The sequence below is a fragment of the Phyllobates terribilis genome, unplaced genomic scaffold (genome assembly GCF_046119375.1).
Source record: "Phyllobates terribilis strain yellow unplaced genomic scaffold, ASM4611937v1 Scaffold_2__4_contigs__length_985480577, whole genome shotgun sequence".
Lineage (NCBI taxonomy): Eukaryota > Metazoa > Chordata > Amphibia > Anura > Dendrobatidae > Phyllobates > Phyllobates terribilis.
In genome coordinates this window covers 427,892,296-427,911,465 of record NW_027362762.1, presented here as the reverse complement: position 1 = coordinate 427,911,465, position 19,170 = coordinate 427,892,296, and the positions used below count along the sequence as shown (strand labels likewise).

At 40.9% G+C, this 19,170-nt stretch overlaps 1 protein-coding gene across 2 annotated transcripts in view; it reads right to left on the bottom strand.

Annotated features, from left to right (window-relative positions):
* The window catches only part of CAMKK1 (calcium/calmodulin dependent protein kinase kinase 1), a 422,153-nt gene that overhangs the window by 142,739 nt on the left and 260,244 nt on the right, over window positions 1-19,170 (bottom strand). For both annotated transcript variants that reach the window (XM_073665198.1, XM_073665200.1), the window contains exons 8-9: window positions 9,312-9,333; window positions 3,635-3,723 (exon numbers count right to left, since the gene is read on the bottom strand). In XM_073665198.1, the coding sequence (XP_073521299.1) occupies window positions 3,635-3,723; window positions 9,312-9,333 (111 nt within the window). The remainder of the gene's footprint in view (window positions 1-3,634; window positions 3,724-9,311; window positions 9,334-19,170) is intronic.

Genomic DNA, 19,170 nt, shown 5'->3' with positions numbered 1-19,170 from the left:
ACAGCCGTGTCCAGGGTCTGTCCTGGAGTAGCACCTGGTCCCTCTGCTCGGTTCCTCCTTGGTGCACTGGCGTCGTATGCCGTCGTGCGACCCTGGTCGGATCGGGTGAATACTTAGTCACGCCCCTCCAGGCATTCACTCTCCGGCACGGTCCAGTGGAATCACTACCAATCACACGCACACGCCGCTTAGCCCGGGCGTGTGCATAACAAAAATGATACCTTGTTATCTGCAATCTGATGTCTTATTCCAGAAAAATACACATTTTTTAAAATATGTAAATGAGCTGTTAAGATCTATAGGCCGGACATAGATCTCCCTGAGAATCTGCCTCCAGAGCTTATTTTGAATAAAAGTGGGTGTGTGAGACTGACAATATGTAATGTGTGTATGCAATGTGTATGTAAGGGGGTGTATATAATGGCTGACAGTCTGCTTTCCTGAGCTACATGTCTCACACTGGAAACACCGCTTTTGACATAAAATAAGCTCTGGAGGCAGATTCTCGGGGAGATCGGTGTCCGGCCCATAAATCTTAACAACTCATTTACATATTAAGAAAAACATGGATTCCTCTGCGATAAGACATCAGATCAAAGATATCAAGGTGTCATTTAATTCAACTTTCAATAGCCTGCATGCCCATATAGACGTCTTAGAAGAGTTGACCGTATTGACAGATTACCTTTAACTCTCTCTGTGCAGTATACAATTTTCCACAATGCCTGTTTTTTCATTTTTATCAATTTAAAGTTGTAGTTTTGTATGACCTACTTTCCCATACATAACAAGCAATTTCTTCCTTTCTGATTCTACGCTATATATGTAAGCTGTGGCTTAATTGATATCCAGTTTGCTATTCATTTAATATGCTGGATTGTCTGTTATTATAAAAAAGAAACATTATTCTGAGGAAGTGATAGACCAAGCCAGCATTTGCTTATATCTCACCACAAACATCTGGAAGCAGATCAAATTTCTTATAAGCCTGGAGATACATTTTGTACCTCCACAGGCTACTTTAGTCCATACAGTAGTGAAATCAGAATTGAAATTCCAAATGAATCCGAACCCTACAGAGTGTAGATTAGAAATAGAAACCTTATAGTGTATTTATATATGCTGATTTTAGCCCGTTAATGCACAATTAATGATGAAGTGGTTCAGTGCTCATTTAATGACATGTTTACACAGGCTGACAAACAAAAATGAGGAAAGAACGATTGCTAACTCATATCATTATCATGTTATTTGTTGCGCATACCCTGTTTACACAAGTTGACGAATACTGATGGAAACAGAATAATCATTAATATCCAATTTATGAAAGAAAACGGCACCTATTCATCATCAGTTAAAGAGAATACCTGTTGTTTAAGAGCATACCTGCGCAATTATTCAAACGGTAGTGCAACAAAAAAAATCATAAAATCATATGATCAATAGTAACAATAGAAAAATCAGCACTCACCATTTAATTAAAAATAGTGTCCTTTTTTCATATGGTTTTAGAAAAGCAGGGGGAGCGGAGAGATGGATCAGGACAACAGCCGTTTTGCGCCTATACAAGCATTCTGTATGGATGACTTTGTGGGGCCTAATATACTGTATAGAAGGCAATGTGGGGCCCATAATACTATAATGAGAACTATGTGGGGCCCATTATACTGCATGGAGGACTACGTGTAGCCCATTATTCTATATGCAGGACTTTGTGGGGCCCATTATACTGCATGGAGGACTATGTGGAGCCCATTATTCTATATGGAGGACTTTGTGGGGCCCATTATACTGTATACTGGTTGACCTGCAACTTTGTACAAGTTTTTCATTTTGGCCCTCTGTGTGTTTAAGTTGGACATCCTGGCTAAAGGGGTTCAGTTCTCTGGTAGTCGTTGGATACAAATTAGCACAGAGTTTTTACATGAAAACAGCATAAAGTTTATTGTCCATAATAAAATAGATTTTCTCCAGTACAAATGAATAAAATAAACAGTCCTTTTCTTCAGGCACAATGAAATAAAGTTAATGTTACAGCCTCACCAATCTCAATGTTCCAGGCTGTATCAGCTCAAGCAGTTTAAACGTGTTCACCAAACAAACACACATCTGTTCAGTTCCAGCACAACTCTAACTCTGCTGAGCTAACCCAGCAGCTGTTATGAGGCCTATAAAGCCCCCGTCTCACATAGCGAGATCGCTAGCGAGATCGCTGCTGTGTCATGGTTTTGGTTACGCAAAAGCGACCTCACCAGCGATGTCGCTATGTGTGACACTTTGCAACGATCAGGCCCCTGCTGTGAGGTCCCTGATCGCTGCAAAGTGTCCTGGACCATTTTTTGGTCGTTGCTCTCCCGCTGGTCAGCACACATCGCTGTGTGTGACCAGCGGGAGCAGCGATCAGGCTGGTAACTATGGTAAACATCGGGTTACTAGGGGCACACACGCACCTAGTAACCCGTTGTTTATCATGGTTACGAGCCTGCTAAAGTGAGCGGTAACCTCTTGCTCACTGTAGCAGAGTGGTAACCTTGATAAACAACGGGTTACTAGGAGCGCGTGTGCCCCTAGTAACCCGATGTTTACCATAGTTACCAGCCTGCTCCTGCTTCAGCAGCAGGCTGGTAACCAGGAGCAGGACATCGTGGAAAGATTCTTTCCACGATGTCGCTGCTCCCCTGATCGTTGGTGAGCATGCCCGTTTGACAGCTCACCAGCGACCACATAGCGACGCAGCAACGATCCCTGACAGGTCATATCGTTATCGGGATCGTTGCAGCGTCGCTAAGTGTGACGGGTCCTTAAGACCCGGGCTGGATTATAGGAACAACCTTTCCCACCCAGACTCTTTTGGTTGCTCCTAAATCCTGAAGGCAAAATCCAGTCAAATGAAAACCCTCTTAGTAACGTAGTGTTACTGGTACAGACTGTGAGAATGCCGCTCCACATTCCCACAGGGACTACAGACCCCAGCAGACCAGCGCCTGAATGCACTCTGAACACAGATCTCCACAGGCTAAAAACCCATGGAACCATAGCTAAGCCCTTCCTCTTGCCTCCTTTCACGCTGTGGCCCCTACCCAAAATATCTGGCTCTTATACACACTTCATCAAAATAGCGACTCAATGAATAAGGCCTATGTTGTGGACGAAACATCTACTGTCGCCTTCACAAATTTTCCAAATTCTAGCTTTCAACAGTTGTGAAATAGGCCTCTGTTCTGTATGGTACTGTGTACCAACAATGCCTCTGCAAAACACTCCTGATGTTCGCAAACACTGTTTGAAGGCAAATGATTCCACAAATGAACTATTGATGAGGCATACCTGCTCTTTGTAAACCATTCAGGTGACTACCTGATGTAGCTGCTTGAGAAAATGCCAAGGGTGTGTAAAAGAGTAAAAGGTGTGTATGGAGGGGGTACTTTGAGGAATATACCAAATATAATGGAAATGAATACATATATTTTCATTGTAATTTTTTCTACTAAGTGACAAATAAGCAACTTTAAAACACCAAAAGCTCCAAGCATTAATAATTAATAAGTACATAGTGAATATATCCCCTGCTTACTAAAGTGCTAAAAGCAAAGTTCAGGAAAATGTCCATTTATTTGGAAACATCAGTACTCACAGTATTCAATGCCCAGCACAATGTCTCTGAAGTAAACCCGAGCTTGCTCCTCTGAGAACGGATGGTCACATGGCACCTCCATGACTGGCCTAAGAGGATAAAACCTTTTAGTAAAATCTACATGAAGTTTATGGGCTGAACAAATAATTGTTGCCCTAAGACAGCGAAGGAGACAGTAATGTCAGGGAACGTTACATCTAATATCAAAAGTACCTATTTACATTAAAAAGTAGGTTTTCTTGGACCACCTTTTTATATAAAGCACTCAATGATTAAAAAAAATTGCTTTCTAGTATAGATGAAATTCTGCTCTCCTACTCAACATTGCGGAAAGGCTGCAGCTGGATGTCCTATGACACTATCTTGACACCATTCACACATCTCAACCTGTCTTCATTGGGAATGAATGTTACTGCAGCTATATCATTTATATAGAGATGTAGTTTTAGCTAGTTCCAAGAAGAAGCAGAATTCTAGCAGAATCCATATTAATATATGATTTTTTTTTTCAGAATTTTTTTGCTAGGTTTTGAGAAATAAAAAATGCTGGTTATAGAAAAAAATCTGTTATAACTATTAAAGGAGTTGTATGAGATTGGAACAACAAAGCTGCTTTCTGTCTATAATTAAAGCTCCACTATATTCATATCTATGGGAATATTAGATTCCAGAAGTAATAGGTACCGTTTCTGAAGCAAAGCAGTCGTTTTTTTTTTACCATCAATTTTTTTTTTACATTTTCAGATAAGATATTAAAATACATTTTAACAGAAGCATTTATTTTCTTCTAGTATTTACTGATATTGTATGCTTACATCATATGCATTAAGCAACATGATACAGGAACATTTAAAACAGAGTAAAAAAGAAAACTACATGAAAGATGGAATGAGTGGCATATTTAATTTCTTCGAGGTATAGATAATGTCGCAATTTTAATGGAAAATAACTCTATTGTATGAGGATATAAACCAGTTGGAACAAGGGTAGAACTTTACTGCATGCATTATCTTCTCTGATAAGCAGTTGTCATTGATATTATTATTACTCATGTCATTACAGCCATAAGATATTACAGTGGTGGCCAAAAGTATTGGCACCCCTGCAATTCTGTCAGATAATACTCAGTTTCTTCCTGAAAATGATTGAAATCACAAATTCTTTGGTATTATTATCTTCATTTAATTAGTCTTCAATGAAAAAACACAAAAAGAATTGTCCTAAAGCCAAATTGGATATAATTCCACACCAAACCTAAAAAAGGGGGTGGACAAAAGTATTGGCACTGTTTGAAAAATCATGTGATGCTTCTCTAATTCGTGTAATTATCAGCACCTGTAACTTACCTGTGGCACCTAACAGGTGTTGGCAATAACTAAATCACACTTGCAGCCAGTTAACATGGATTAAAGTTGACTCAACCTCTGTCCTGTGTCCTTGTGTGTACCACATTGAGCATGGAGAAAAGAAAGAAGACCAAAGAACTGTCTGAGGACTTGAGAAACCAAATTGTGAGGAAGCATGAGCAATCTCAAGGCTACAGTCCATCTCCAAAGACCTGAATGTTCCTGTGTCTTCCGTGCGCAGTGTCATCAAGAAGTTTAAAGCCCATGGCACTGTGGCTAACCTCCCTAGATGTGGACGGAAAATAAAAATTGACGAGAGATTTCATCGCAAGATTGTGCGGAGGGTGGATAAAGAACCTCGACTAACATCCAAACAAGTTCAAGCTGCCCTGCAGTCCGAGGGTACAACAGTGTCAATCCGTACTATCCGTCGGTGTCTGAATGAAAAGGGACTGTATGGTAGGATACCCAGGAAGACCCCACTTCTTACCCCGAGACATAAAAAAGCCAGGCTGGAGTTTGCCAAAACTTACCTGAGAAAGCCTAAAACGTTTTGGAAGAATGTTCTCTGGTCAGATGAGACAAAAGTAGAGCTTTTTGGGAAAAAGCATCAACATAGAGTGTACAGGGAAAAAAAAAGGCATTCAAAGAAAAGAACACGGTCCCTACAGTCAAACATGGTGGAGGTTCCCTGATGTTTTGGGGTTGCTTTGCTGCCTCTGGCACTGGACTGCTTGACCGTGTGCATGGCATTATGAAGTCTGAAGACTACCAACAAATTTTGCAGCATAATGTAGGGCCCAGTGTGAGAAAGCTGGGTCCCCCTCAGAGGTCATGGGTCTTCCAGCAGGACAATGACCCAAAACACACTTCCAAAAGCACTATAAAATGGTTTGAGAGAAAGCACTGGAGACTTCTAAGGTGGCCAGCAATGAGTCCAGACCTGAATCCCATAGAACACCTGTGGAGAGATCTCAAAATGGCAGTTTGGAGAAGACACCCTTCAAATATCAGGGACCTGGAGCAGTTTGCCAAAGAAGAATGGTCTACAATTCCAGCAGAGCATTGTAAGAAACTCATTGATGGTTACCGGAAGCGGTTGTTCGCAGTTATTTTGGCTAAAGGTTGTGCAACCAAATATTAGGCTGAGGGTGCCAATACTTTTGTCTGGCCCATTTTTGGAGTTTTGTGTGAAATGATCAATGATTTAATTTTTGCTTCATTCTCTTTTGTGTTTTTTCCTTGCAAGCAAATTAAATGAAAATAATAATACCAAAGAATTTGTGATTGCAATCATTTTCAGGAAGAAACTGAGTATTATCTGACAGAATTGCAGGGGTGCAAATACTTTTGGCCACCACTGTATACTGCTAAATACTGGAAAACACCAGTCATTCTCATATTTTTTAGATTATTAGCTGTGTTTTTTTATACCTCTACAAACTGCTTTATTTGTTAGGTAAGTAATCCATACAAAGATTAAAGCAAAAATATTGAAAGTAATAGTCAGAAGAATTTTACATTCATTTTAAATGTGAATGAAAAAAAAAATTAAAGTAGTAGGAGTAGCAATTAACAACTAATGACCTCATCATCATTAGATTGGTGGGGGTCCGACACCTGACACTCCCACCGATGAGCAGAAAACTGCTCTTGCAGTGGCAGCTGGGAATGAATGGGGTAATGTGCAGAACTTGGCAGCATCCAGTAAGGAAAGTACAAAGCTTCTGTGTTCTGCCCCATACATAGCTTAAGGCCCCGTCACATTTAGCGACGCTGCAACGATCCCGACAACGATACGGCCTGTCAGGGATCGTTGCTGCGTCGCTATGTGGTCGCTGGTGAGCTGTCAAACAGGCAGGCTCACCAACGATCAGGGGAGCAGCGACATCGTGGAAAGAATCTTTCCACGATGTCCTGCTCCTGGTTACGAGCCTGCTGAAGCAGGAGCAGGCTGATAACTATGGTAAACATCGGGTTACTAGGGGCACACGCGCTCCTAGTAACCCGTTGTTTATCATGGTTACCACTCTGCTACAGTGAGCGGGAGGTTACCGCTCACTTTAGCAGGCTCGTAACCATGATAAACAACGGGTTACTAGGAGCGCGTGTGCCCCTAGTAACCCGATGTTTATCATGGTTACCAGCCTGATCGCTGCTCCCGCTGGTCACACACAGCGATGTGTGCTGACCAGCGGGAAAGCAACGACCAAAAAATGGTCCAGGACACTTTGCAGCGATCAGCGCCCTCACAGCAGGGGCCTGATCGTTGCAAAGTGTCACACATAGCGACATCGCTGGTGAGGTCGCTGTTGCGTCACCAAAACTATGACACAGCAGCGATCTCGCTAGCGATCTCGCTATGTGAGACGGGGGCTTTACATTCAGCCACTGCTGGATCGGATTTCGGCTGATCGGTTGAGATGCCAGATATCAGATCCCACCAATCACATGTTGGTCATCTATCCCATAGATAGGTCACTAGTTATTAAGTCCTTTAAGTCTGAACTTATACAGGCTGGAATAAACATATATTAATCTATGAGGGATACATCTGAATTTATAGAAGGTGGATAAACATTTATTAACCTCATTAACGGTCATTTTATTGTTTTTTTTTTATTTATTTTTTGTACAAAAAAAAGGATGTTTTTATTTTTTTTAAATCTTTTTAGAAAAACTATATTAAGCTTTAGAATTAAAGTGTGGAATCAATAGAATCATAGAATGTTAGAGTTGGAGGGGACCTCCAGGGTCATCGTGTCCAACCCCTTGCTCAATGCAGGATTCACTAGACCATCTCATGTCTGTCCAGCCTCTGTTTGAAGACGTCCATTGAAGGAGAACTCCCCACCTCTCGAGGCCGCCTGTTCCACTCGTAGATCACCCTCACTGTCAAAAAGTTTTTTCTAATATCTAATCTGTATCTTCTCCCTTTCAGTTTCACTCTATTGCTTCTCATGTTTCCATGTGCAAATGAGAATAAGGATGATTCCTCTACACTGTGACAGCCCTTTAGATATTTGTAGACAGCTATTAAGTCTATTCTCAGTCTCCTCTTTTGCTTTTAGAATTGTAAATGTATTGCTTTTACAATACATTGCAATACTTTTGTAGACTGACAGCCATCCTATTAGTCTTAAAGGGAACCTGACAGAAGGAGATTCAAGCTGCCCAAACCACAGGCAGCGTGAATCAGAGCCTGGCTGTATAATAGCAGCCACGTGTGTTTTACTCTGAAATGCTGCGGCATTTCAGAGAAGACGTACTTTCAACATCTGGCAGGGGACTATGTGTTTTGGCAAACTAGTCCGAGGCAGGTCCCTATGACTGACAGGTATCTCCCCATACACACATAAAAGGAGAGACCTTTCTGAATAGCTGGGCAGCTGGAAGCCAGCAACGGATTAGTCAGCTAAAACACATACTTCCCGGCTGAGTTTTCAAAGTATATTTCTCTGAAACACCATAGCATTTAAATTAAAGCATACACGGCTGCAATAAAGTCAGTGGTTTGGGCAGCATGAATCCGATGACAGGTTCTCTTTAAGAGAAATTCAAAGATGGCAGTCCTGTGTTAGGTCCCTAGCTGGAATGGAAAGCCATCAGTATAGTTACATAGGTTGAAAAAAGAGCTAGGTCCATCAAGATCAACCTATCTCCACCACCCAAGATCATGTTGTAAAGCCCTAATGGGGTGACAGAGGGAGCTTCCTCTTTCTGTCTAATCACTAGATGCTATGGTTGCTGTTAGTCATGGCACTTAAGGTGTTAAACAGCCAGGATGAGAGCCAGTTCCAATCCTGGCCAGTTTATTTTCATGCTAAGGCCCATAAGTCACATTCATGCCAAAATGCAGGAGAGGTTTGCAAAGCATAATCTCTAATTATACAGAATGTCTCACTTCTAGAGTGAAAACTCTAATTCTATATTTTGGTATCAGCAAAAGCGGCTTCAGTGTGCAGAAAATGAAGTAATCATACCAATAATTAATGAACTGATAGCTAATTTACTTTGTGATTATTTTTATATTATATAGAGTTAAGTAGACAAACCTTTAAAATAAGAGATCATTGTAAAAATGTTTACAATGCATTAAATGAAATGGTTATGCTCAGGTATAAATATATTTTAGGTGGTAAGACCCCAGTCGAAGAATAAGAAGCATTGTTCTAACACATAAACAGTAATATAGGGTCAACTGTAGAACAATGGTTTAATACAAGACATGCAGTGTATGTATTGCATCTGCAACTCTGAACACATATAGTAAACATATACGCTTGGATTATCAAATATGTGAATGTCAAAACATACAAGAGTTTACATACCCTTTGCGTAGAAGGTCAAATACTGTAAAAAAATAAACAAAGGTAAACAAATTATACGATGTTAAATTTGATAATCTAAACAAATGCTCTCAAAGTGCACTGTTATTTTTCTATAATGAAATGTTGTACAATTTACCAAAATACCTTCTGCACAAATGTTTCATAGTTTCCAAGATCTCTGTCATTTACTAGGAAATTAACTAATTGTTTACCCCATGGAATGACAATCTGTCTGGTCATATCATGGATTCCAGTGTGTAAGTCTTGTTACAAGACGCAGTTCTGTTACACGTACTGTAACTGTAAGGCTGTGTGCCCACTATGCGTTTTTTAAGTGTTTCCGCAATGGCAATTCCACTGCAGAAACACTTAAAAAACGCTTGGTAAAAGGTCTGCCATGTTCCCCCATGTGTTGTTCACATGCTGCGGAAATTTCCGCTGCGGATTATCATTGTGGAAAAATCCACAGCACTACCAATTATTTTGCGAAATCGCTGCGTTTTCGCCGCCATTGACTTGCATTACACCGCATGACATAAGCATCACTATATCAGCAGATGCGGATACCATGCGGTTCAATGTGCGGATGGTACACGGGTCTGGAGAAGAGGAGACTCTCCTCTGGACCCAGGTACCATATTACCTGTAAAAAAAGAATAACATAAAAAATATACATTATACTTACCTTCTGATGGCCCCCGGTCTCCATAGCGATGCGTCCTGGCTTGCCGGCAGCTCGCGATGGTCTAAAAAGGACCAGCCATGATGTAATTTAGTCATGTGACGGATCACGCGACCGCCGACATCAGTGGTTGCGTGACCCGTCACATGACTAAATGACATCATGGCAGGTCCTTTTAGTCCACCGCGAGCTGCCGGCAAGCTAAGACGGATCGCTAAGGACACTGGGGGCCATCAGAAGGTAAGTATAATATTTATTTTTTATTTTTTACCATTCTTTACGGTCACACTATATAAATCCATGCCGGTTGCATGGATTTATATAGTGTGACCAAGTTGTCAAGTACTTTCCAAGTGATGCTAAAATCGCTTGGAAAGCGCTTGACAACCCGCATGCGGAAATGCAAGTGAAGAACGCTTCACATCCGCATGTCCCTGGCAGGAAAAACGCATTTAAAATGCACATGAGTTTTTTCTACCAGGGAGATACAGAAACGGTCAGGGAAAAATTGGGAGCATTTCTGCATCGTGGGCACATAGCGTAATGAGTAGTGTTGAGCATTCCGATACTGAAATATCGGGTATCGGCCGATATTCGCGGTAACGGAGTTCCGATACTTTTAGAATATCGAATACCGGAATCGGAAGTTCCCATAATGCCTGCGCTCTGCAGTGTCTCTGAAGGATGACAAGCTGGATGGCAGCGCTCAGCTTACTGTACTTGTCATTTAGTGTTAAAGGATTTATTTTAAAAAATAATAGTGTTTTCATGCACCGTCTCTTTAAAAAAGCCGGCCGGCAATTCAGCATCGGTACCTGACAATTTAGAATAGAAAGAATAGAGCATCACACATAGATTAGATAGATAGAAACATGTCAGTCACATATATAAGTACAGTGATAATGTTGATTACTGTACTTGTCATTTAGTGTTAAAATAAAGGATTTATTAAAAAAAAAATTGGCGTGGGGTTCCCCGTAATTTTAGTCTCTAGCGGAGGTTAAGCAGACGGCTGGGGCAGATGTTTGAAGCCTGGGAAGGGGGTAATACCCACGGGGGACCCTCAAAAGAATGACGTGGGGTCCCCCCTATTTTAATAGCTAGCAAAGGCTAGGCAGACAGTTGGGGGCTGATATTAATAGCCCAGGAAGGGTGCCATGAATATTGGCCCCCTCCCAGGCTAGAAACACCAGCCGTCAGCCGTCCCAGAAATGGCGCATCCAATTCTGGCACTTAGCCTCACTCTTCCCACTGCCCTGTAGCGGTGGCAGTGGGGTAATAGGGCTGGGGTTGATGTCAGCTTATAATGTCAGCTGACATCAAGCCCAGGTTAGTAATGGAGAGGCGTCTATAAGACACCCCCATTGCTAACCCCATAGTGAAAGTTAAAAAAAACCACAAACACCCAGAATAAAGTCCTTTAATTGAAATAAACACACAATTCTTTATTGTTCTAAATAAAACCATACTTACCATCACGCCCATTCCAGCTGAAGCCAATGTCTTCTGCAATAAAAGTAAAATAATAAAGCAACATCATCCTTACCTTTCCACAGTTCCCAGGACGGCTTCAGCTCTGCTATATTCACATGACAGGCTGGATCGTAGCAGAACGCTGCCATCCAGCTTGCCATGCCGCAGACACTGAGAGGTGAGCTGAGTTCATTGGACATGAGCTCACCTCATGCACGTCACTGACAGCGTGGGAGAATTCTCCTGCGCTCACCGCATGCGCAGGAGAATTCTCCCACGCTGTCAGTGATGTGCATGAGGTGAGCTGAGTTCATTGGACATGAACTCGGCTCATCTGGATGCCGTTACAGCCAGACTCTGAGGAGCGCAAGCATGCTTGCGCTTCTCAGTGTCTGCGGCATGGCAAGCTGGATGGCAGCTTTCGGCTGCGATCCAGCCTGTCATGTGAATGTAACAGAGCTGAAGCCGTCCTGGGAACCATGGAAAGGTAAGGATGATGTTGGTTTATTATTTTACTTTTATTGCAGAAGAGATTGGCTTCAGCTGGAATGGGCATGATGGTAAGTATGGTTTAATGTAGAACAATAAAGAATTGTGTGTTTATTTCAATTAAAGGACTTTATTCTGGGTGTTTGTGTTTTTTTTTAACTTTCACTATGGGGTTAGTAATGGGGGTGTCTTATAGACGCCTCTCCATTACTAACCTGGGCTTGATGTCAGCTGGCATTATAAGCTGACATCAACCTCAGCCCTATTACCCCACTGCCACCGCTACAGGGTAGTGGGAAGAGCGAGGCTAAGTGCCAGAATTGGCGCATCCTATGGATGCGCCATTTCTGGGGCGGCTGACGGCTGGTGTTTCTAGCCTAGGAGGGGGCCAATATTCATGGCACCCTTCCTGGGCTATTAATATCAGCCTCCAGCTGTCTGCCTAGCCTTTGCTAGCTATTAAAATACGTCATTTTTTGGGGGTCCCCCATTTTAATAGCTAGTAAAGGCTAGGTATTCAGCTGGGGGCTGATATTAGTAGCCTGGGAAGCTCCGTGGGTATTACCCCCTTCCCAGGCTTCAAACATCTGCCCCAGCCGTCTGCTTAACCTCCGCTAGAGACTAAAATTACGGGGAACCCCAAGCCAATTTTTTTTTTAATAAATCCTTTATTTTAACACTAAATGACAAGTACAGTAATCAACATTATCACTGTACTTCTTATATATGTGACTGACATGTTTCTATCTATTTAATCTATGTGTGATGCTCTATTCTTTCTATTCTAAATTGTCGGGTACCGATGCTGAATTGCCGGCCGGCTTTTTTAAAGAGACGGTGCATGAAAAACTATTATTTTTTTTAATAAATCCTTTAACACTAAATGACAAGTACAGTAAGCTGAGCGCTGCCATCCAGCTTGTCATCCTTCAGAGACACTGCAGAGCGCAGGCATTGTGGGAACTTCCGATTCCGGTATTCGATATTCTAAAAGTATCGGAACTCAGTATCGGAACTCCGATACCGCGAATATCGGTCGATACCCGATATTTCAGTATTGGAATGCTCAGCACTACTCATTACGCTATGTGCCCACGATGCAGAAATGCTCCAGATTTTTTCCTGACCGTTTCTGTATCTTCCTGGAAGAAAAAACGCATCTGTGTCGGCAGAGATCGGTGACGTAGCAACTACCTGCCTGGTAGTTCTTAGGCCCATGGTAAAAATAAAAATTAGTCCTTTAACGTGTACACATACCCGTAAATATTTACTGTTAAAATGCAATAATCAATAAATCAGGTTGAATTACAGACATACATTTACAACAATCTCTTTATTACATGCCCTCTTAATAGTGGCATATGATGGGAGTACCAAAACAAGACCTTTATTATCTACAGTCGAAAACTACATTCATTCTGGTTCTATGCATTGGAGGACTACAAGTAACAATTTCTGTGAGTTCTTTTACACAAGAACGCCATATGATTCCAAGCATGGCAATTCCCCAGACATAGCCCTCCAGTAATAAAGATTATAGCAAGAATACCTGGCATATGTGTTGTTCAAACACCTGTTGACATGACCCCCTGATGTAGGAGAGTGGTCCACAATTTCCAATAATTCCTACAAAACCTTCACAGAGTAAAGTAATAACTAAAAAAGGCACTGGACACAATGTAGTCGTGTTTAAATGCCGGAGAATGTGGTTTACACAATGGCGTCCAGAAGGATCTGCTATACATGTAACGATGATAAATCTCCGCAGAAGGTCACAGTGACTGCTAAGCTTTATGCATAAAGGATAGTAATGCCTCTATAAATCAGTCTAATTCAGCAATACATACTGATGACACATATTAGAAAGCCCCCATCTAAAAGAACAGTACAATTTACCTTAAGTGTGACATTTTCAAGCTCAGGCAATTACTTTTCCTTCCTAAAGAATCCTTTCACGGTATATTTTACCCAGATGCCATTTTAAACTCACAATTAGTGGTTTCAACCCGTTTGTCCTATCAGCAGTTAGGACATTATGAGAGAAATAACTGTGACATATTTCATAATTGTGTATTGCATTCAGCATTATCATACAATATTAAATGCCCTTTAAAATGGGAGAATACTCAGTGTTCCCTTATACCAAATCCTGTAATTCTATTCTAAAGTATTTTATCAGATGTTGTTCAAAAAAAAGAGTTTTCTGTAGATAAAGCTGTAGATAATCACTGTACATGTGACATGAATTTTGCCATTTTGATCATTAACTTTAAGTGTTGTGCCAGAAATTCAGGCATATAGTAATTTGCACTTTTTTGGGGACAAATACATTAAAAAAAAGGTTTATTTTAGCTTTGTGAAATAAAAAAAACAAAACAAAAACTAACTAGTGTGTAACATTATGGGCTTCGTTCATTGAGACTGGTGTTTTGCATGCAAGTCGTGGAGCACTACTCCAGCGTTTTATTTCTTTCACCACCGGAGTGATAATCACTAATCCATGTTTCCTGCCTCTAGTATTATACTTACCAGCCGCAGTATTCGGCTATTCCCTGTGCCGCTCCAGTCCCGCGCCACCATCTTGTGACTGCAACTTCTGACTGACCAGAAGTCAGATGTAACTGTCACAAGCTCTCAATGCAAGTCTATAAGACTCTCGTTCTGGCTCTCATAGACTTACAGTGGTGTTCAAAAGTCCTGCATAGGCTTGAAGAAAACTATATCTTTCTTACTCCTGCATTTACCCAGTGAAACTGGTGGAATATGTTTGTTTTTGTAATTCCTCATTGTGTGCTATACTCATTTTTGAACATACCAAGATAATTTATTTTACAGCATAACCTTACCTACAGTAAAGTGTGAAGAACGGTGAACAGGTTTGTAAGTTCATTAATTTCTGGTGCAGGTTCACACAAACTTACTTGTTACTTTTTAAGATTTATAATTTTTTATTTAATTCAAGGTTCTTTAAAGTCCAACTTTAGCTTTTAATACTTTATTGGCCAGCGTTTGCTCTTGAGGACCAACTTGCATCTCTGTGGCATTGAGTTAACAAGCTTCTGCAGATGTTCGCGAGTGATGATGTGTTTCCAGGCCTGTATCAGAGCCTCACACCTGGTCCTTGGCTGTTTTCTAGATAGCTCTAATGATATCTTGTGCCACATGTTTTGGTGCCTGAGCTGGCCAGTCAATTGTTCTTTTTTTTGCACTCTGCTACTGTCTTAGCTCTGTGACAAGGAGCACTATCATCCTAGAAGATGTAATCCCATGAAAACAGGTGTTGATCAGAAGGCAGCATGTTCTTATGAAGGATATCTATGTATTTTTTTGCATTAACCATACCCTCTACAACACCGTCCTCCCACTCCTTCTTTCTCTACTTTGAATATTTCAATGCCCACGGTTTTCGCCTTTGTCCTTGTATTGCTGTCCTCAATGGTTTCTTTCGGGCCTTGCACCCTCTCAAACCTGCTTCCAAGCATCTCTTCCTAACAATTGATGTTGCTACCTTAAAATTGTATGTTTCTTGCCATACTCGCAGAAGCTGAGGAGAGGTAAGCTTTCGATTGGAATGGGATGTTCTTATTAGTACTCTATACTCCCTGTTCGTTAACTTTCTGGGCAGACCAGGTCCAGGCCTGCCCTGAGTTATTCCAAGCAAAATTCTTACAATTGTACTCTGATTACAGCCAATCTTCCATGCCACGTGAGGGCCAGAATAACAATCTTCATGCAGTACTACAACTCGCACATGATCCTCCACTGAGAAAAATCTGAAGGCTCCGATCATAATCAGTTCTCTTCACTAGATTGACCAACAAATAAAACAAACAAAGATTAAAGCAGCAGATGTGATGTAATGTGATTGGCTACCACATCCAGCTTATGATTGGTCACACGAGCATCATCTGTGATTGGCTAATTTTGGATCTGAACATTTAGTTGTGCTTTTAATTCCAAAATTGTTGCAGAAATTGCAGACAAAACTGCTTCAAAAGCTAAAAATATTACGGGGAGAGAAAGCAAAATTGAATTCTGAACAAAACCATATATAATATGCCATATTAGTGTCAAAGATATTTGACAGAAAACATTTTAAACTTAAAAAATCTATTTATCCTACGCCTATGCAGGATGTTTGAACACCATTTGTAAGTTTTCGAGTAACCTCAACCTCGCCCAGCAAACACTGGAGCGACCCAGCAGGTCACAAACTGCAGAAGATGACCAGAGAACTGAAGAAGATGGCGGCTGGTAAGTATATTACTAGGGGCTGGGAATATATATTAGTGACACCACTCCAGTGGTAAAATAAAACAAAACGCTGGAGTGGTGTTTTAATGAAGGCGCTGCTGCTACAAGATGTGCCTAATTCATTACAAGTCGCCTTTTAATGAATTAAGTGCATCTTACAATTGCTATGTGCCTCAGCGAGAACTATGTTACTCCATTAAAGGACTAAAGTACATTCACTATAGTGGTGTAAATTTTCATGAATTTGCCAGTGGGTCCTCCTCATGCCCTATCCAGGCTCTGACCACGTTGGTGGAGATGACCGAGACTGGTGTAAAAACGCCAAAAGTGGCAAAATTTTGGCACAAATCTTGCATAGAAAAGTGTTGAAGACACCCTGATGAATCTGTGCGTCTAGACAAGGGGAGTGGATCTGGAGTGGATTTGCCTAAAAAAAAAACAGATTTATTTTGTGTATTGTCAAATTGCCAAATTTTGTTACCCACATATTCAGGCTGCCTGAACTAAGTTTAACCTGTGCATTAGACCTACAGAATGTGAGACATCTTTTATCCTAGAGATATAAAAGAGGAAGTGAACAGAACGTATGTATCCTAATTTAGTACCAATAACCACTACAGCTCCTCTTGCAAAAATAAACCCTTAGCGCATTTGCATGCAACAATTTTTTCAGGCAAGAAAAAGCACTAAGTAACGTTCAAAAGAATGAACATTTCTATGTAAAAATGACTTGCTGCTCACATGATCGGTCTTTAAAGCATATCTTAACAGCTTCAGGTTTCCAGAAACACCAAGCAGTTAAAAGAAGTGAGCTGACCATTCTTCAGGTATTTTCCTCTCTGAGGATGCTCTATACTTTACAAATCAATCGGAAGGCTCAAAAGATACCCAAGAGACATTGGTGTCTTTGCTTGAAAACCGGTTTCTTCATCTGGAGTAAAACAAAAAGATGTGAAAAATGCTAATATAAAAGACGCATAAAAATGCTGTAAAATCGCACATAGAAAACTGTCGTCAGAAAAACATGTAAAGTAAGTGCTTAGGAAATGCCCTAAAAACGCTAAAAAAGACATTGCAGAGAAAAAAATGCCAGCGTTTCCTGAACAGTCTTCCACTTGAAAAAATATCGGAATTTGATATTTCGCCATAATGGTGCAGAATCATGTTGCCATGCAGTGTTTTTTACTGCACGTAGAACACTATAAAAATGAAACTCAAAAAGAAATGCAGAATTTAGTTTTTTTTGGTTTTTTTTTACAATCTCACATTTTTTCCCCTGGATTTTGGTATGTTATGTGGTAAAGTGAGCAACATCATTCAAAACTGCAACTTGTCCCATATCCCTCATAAACCCTCATATCCTGACCAAAGTACTGACGTAAAAAAGCCTAGGTTTGTCTTACATAAGCTTGAAAAATACAGATCCATCAATTATCAGCTAAATGTGTGATCCAGAGGAAGGCAAAGAACTGCATGATTATAGCCAATTATGACACATACAGTTAGGTCCATATATATTTGGACAGAGACAACATTTTTCTAATTTTGGTTCTAGACATTACCACAATGAATTTTAAACAAAACAATTCAGATGCAGTTGAAGTTCAGACTTTCAGCTTTCATTTGAGGGTATCCACATTAAAATTGGATGAAGGGTTTAGGAGTTTTATGCTCCTTAACATGTGCCACCCTGTTTTTAAAGGGACCAAAAGTAAATGGACAGATTAAATAATTGTAAATAAAAAGTTCAATTCTAGTACTTGGTTGAAAACCCTTTGTTGGCAATGACTGCCTGAAGTCTTGAACTCATGGACATCACCAGACACTGTGTTTCCTCCTTTTTGATGCTCTGCCAGGCCTTCACTGCGGTGGTTTTCAGTTGCTGTTTGTTTGTGGGCCTTTCTGTCTGAAGTTTAGTCTTTAATAAGTGAAATGCATGCTCAATTGGGTTGAGATCAGGTGACTGACTTGGCCATTCAAGAATATTCCACTTCTTTGCTTTAATAAACTCCTGGGTTGCTTTGGCTTTATGTTTTGGGTCATTGTCCATCTGTAGTATGAAACGACGACCAATCAGTTTGGCTGCATTTGGCTGGATCTGCGCAAACAGTATGGCTCTGAATACATCAGAATTCATTCGGCTGCTTCTGTCCTGTGTCACATCATCAATAAACACTAGTGACCCAGTGCCACTGGCAGCCATGTATGCTCAAGCCATCACACAGCCTCCGCCGTGTTTTACAGATGATGTGGTATGCTTTGGATCATGAGCTGTACCACGCCTTCGCCATACTTTTCTCTTTTCATCATTTTGGTAGAGGTTGATCTTGGTTTCATCTGTCCAAAGAATGTTCTTCCAGAATTGTGCTGGCTTTTTTAGATGTTTTTTTAGCAAAGTCCAGTCTAGCCTTTTTATTCTTGATGCTTATGAGTGGCTTGCACCGTGCAGTGAACCCTCTGTATTTACTTTCATGCAGTCTTCTCTTTATGGTAGATTTGGATATTGATACGCCTACCTCCTGGGGAGTGTTGTTCACTTGGTTGGCTGTTGTGAAGGGGTTTCTCTTCACCATGGAGATTATTCTGCGATCATCCATCACTGTTGTCTTCCGTGGGCGCCCAGGTCTTTTTGCATTGATGAGTTCACCAGTGCTTTCTTTCTTTCTCAGCATGTACCAAACTGTAGATTTTGCCACTCCTAATATTGTAGCAATTTCTCGGATGTTTTTTTTCTGTTTTTGCAGCTTAAGGATGGCTTGTTTCACCTGCATGGAGAGCTCCTTTGACCTCATGTTTACTTCACAGCAAAACCTTCCAAATGCAAGCACCACACCTCAAATCAACTCCAGGCCTTTTATCTGCTTAATTGAGAATGACATAACGAAGGGATTGCCCACACCTGTCCATGAAATAGCCTTGGAGTCAATTGTCCAATTTTAAAAACAGGGTGACACATGTTAA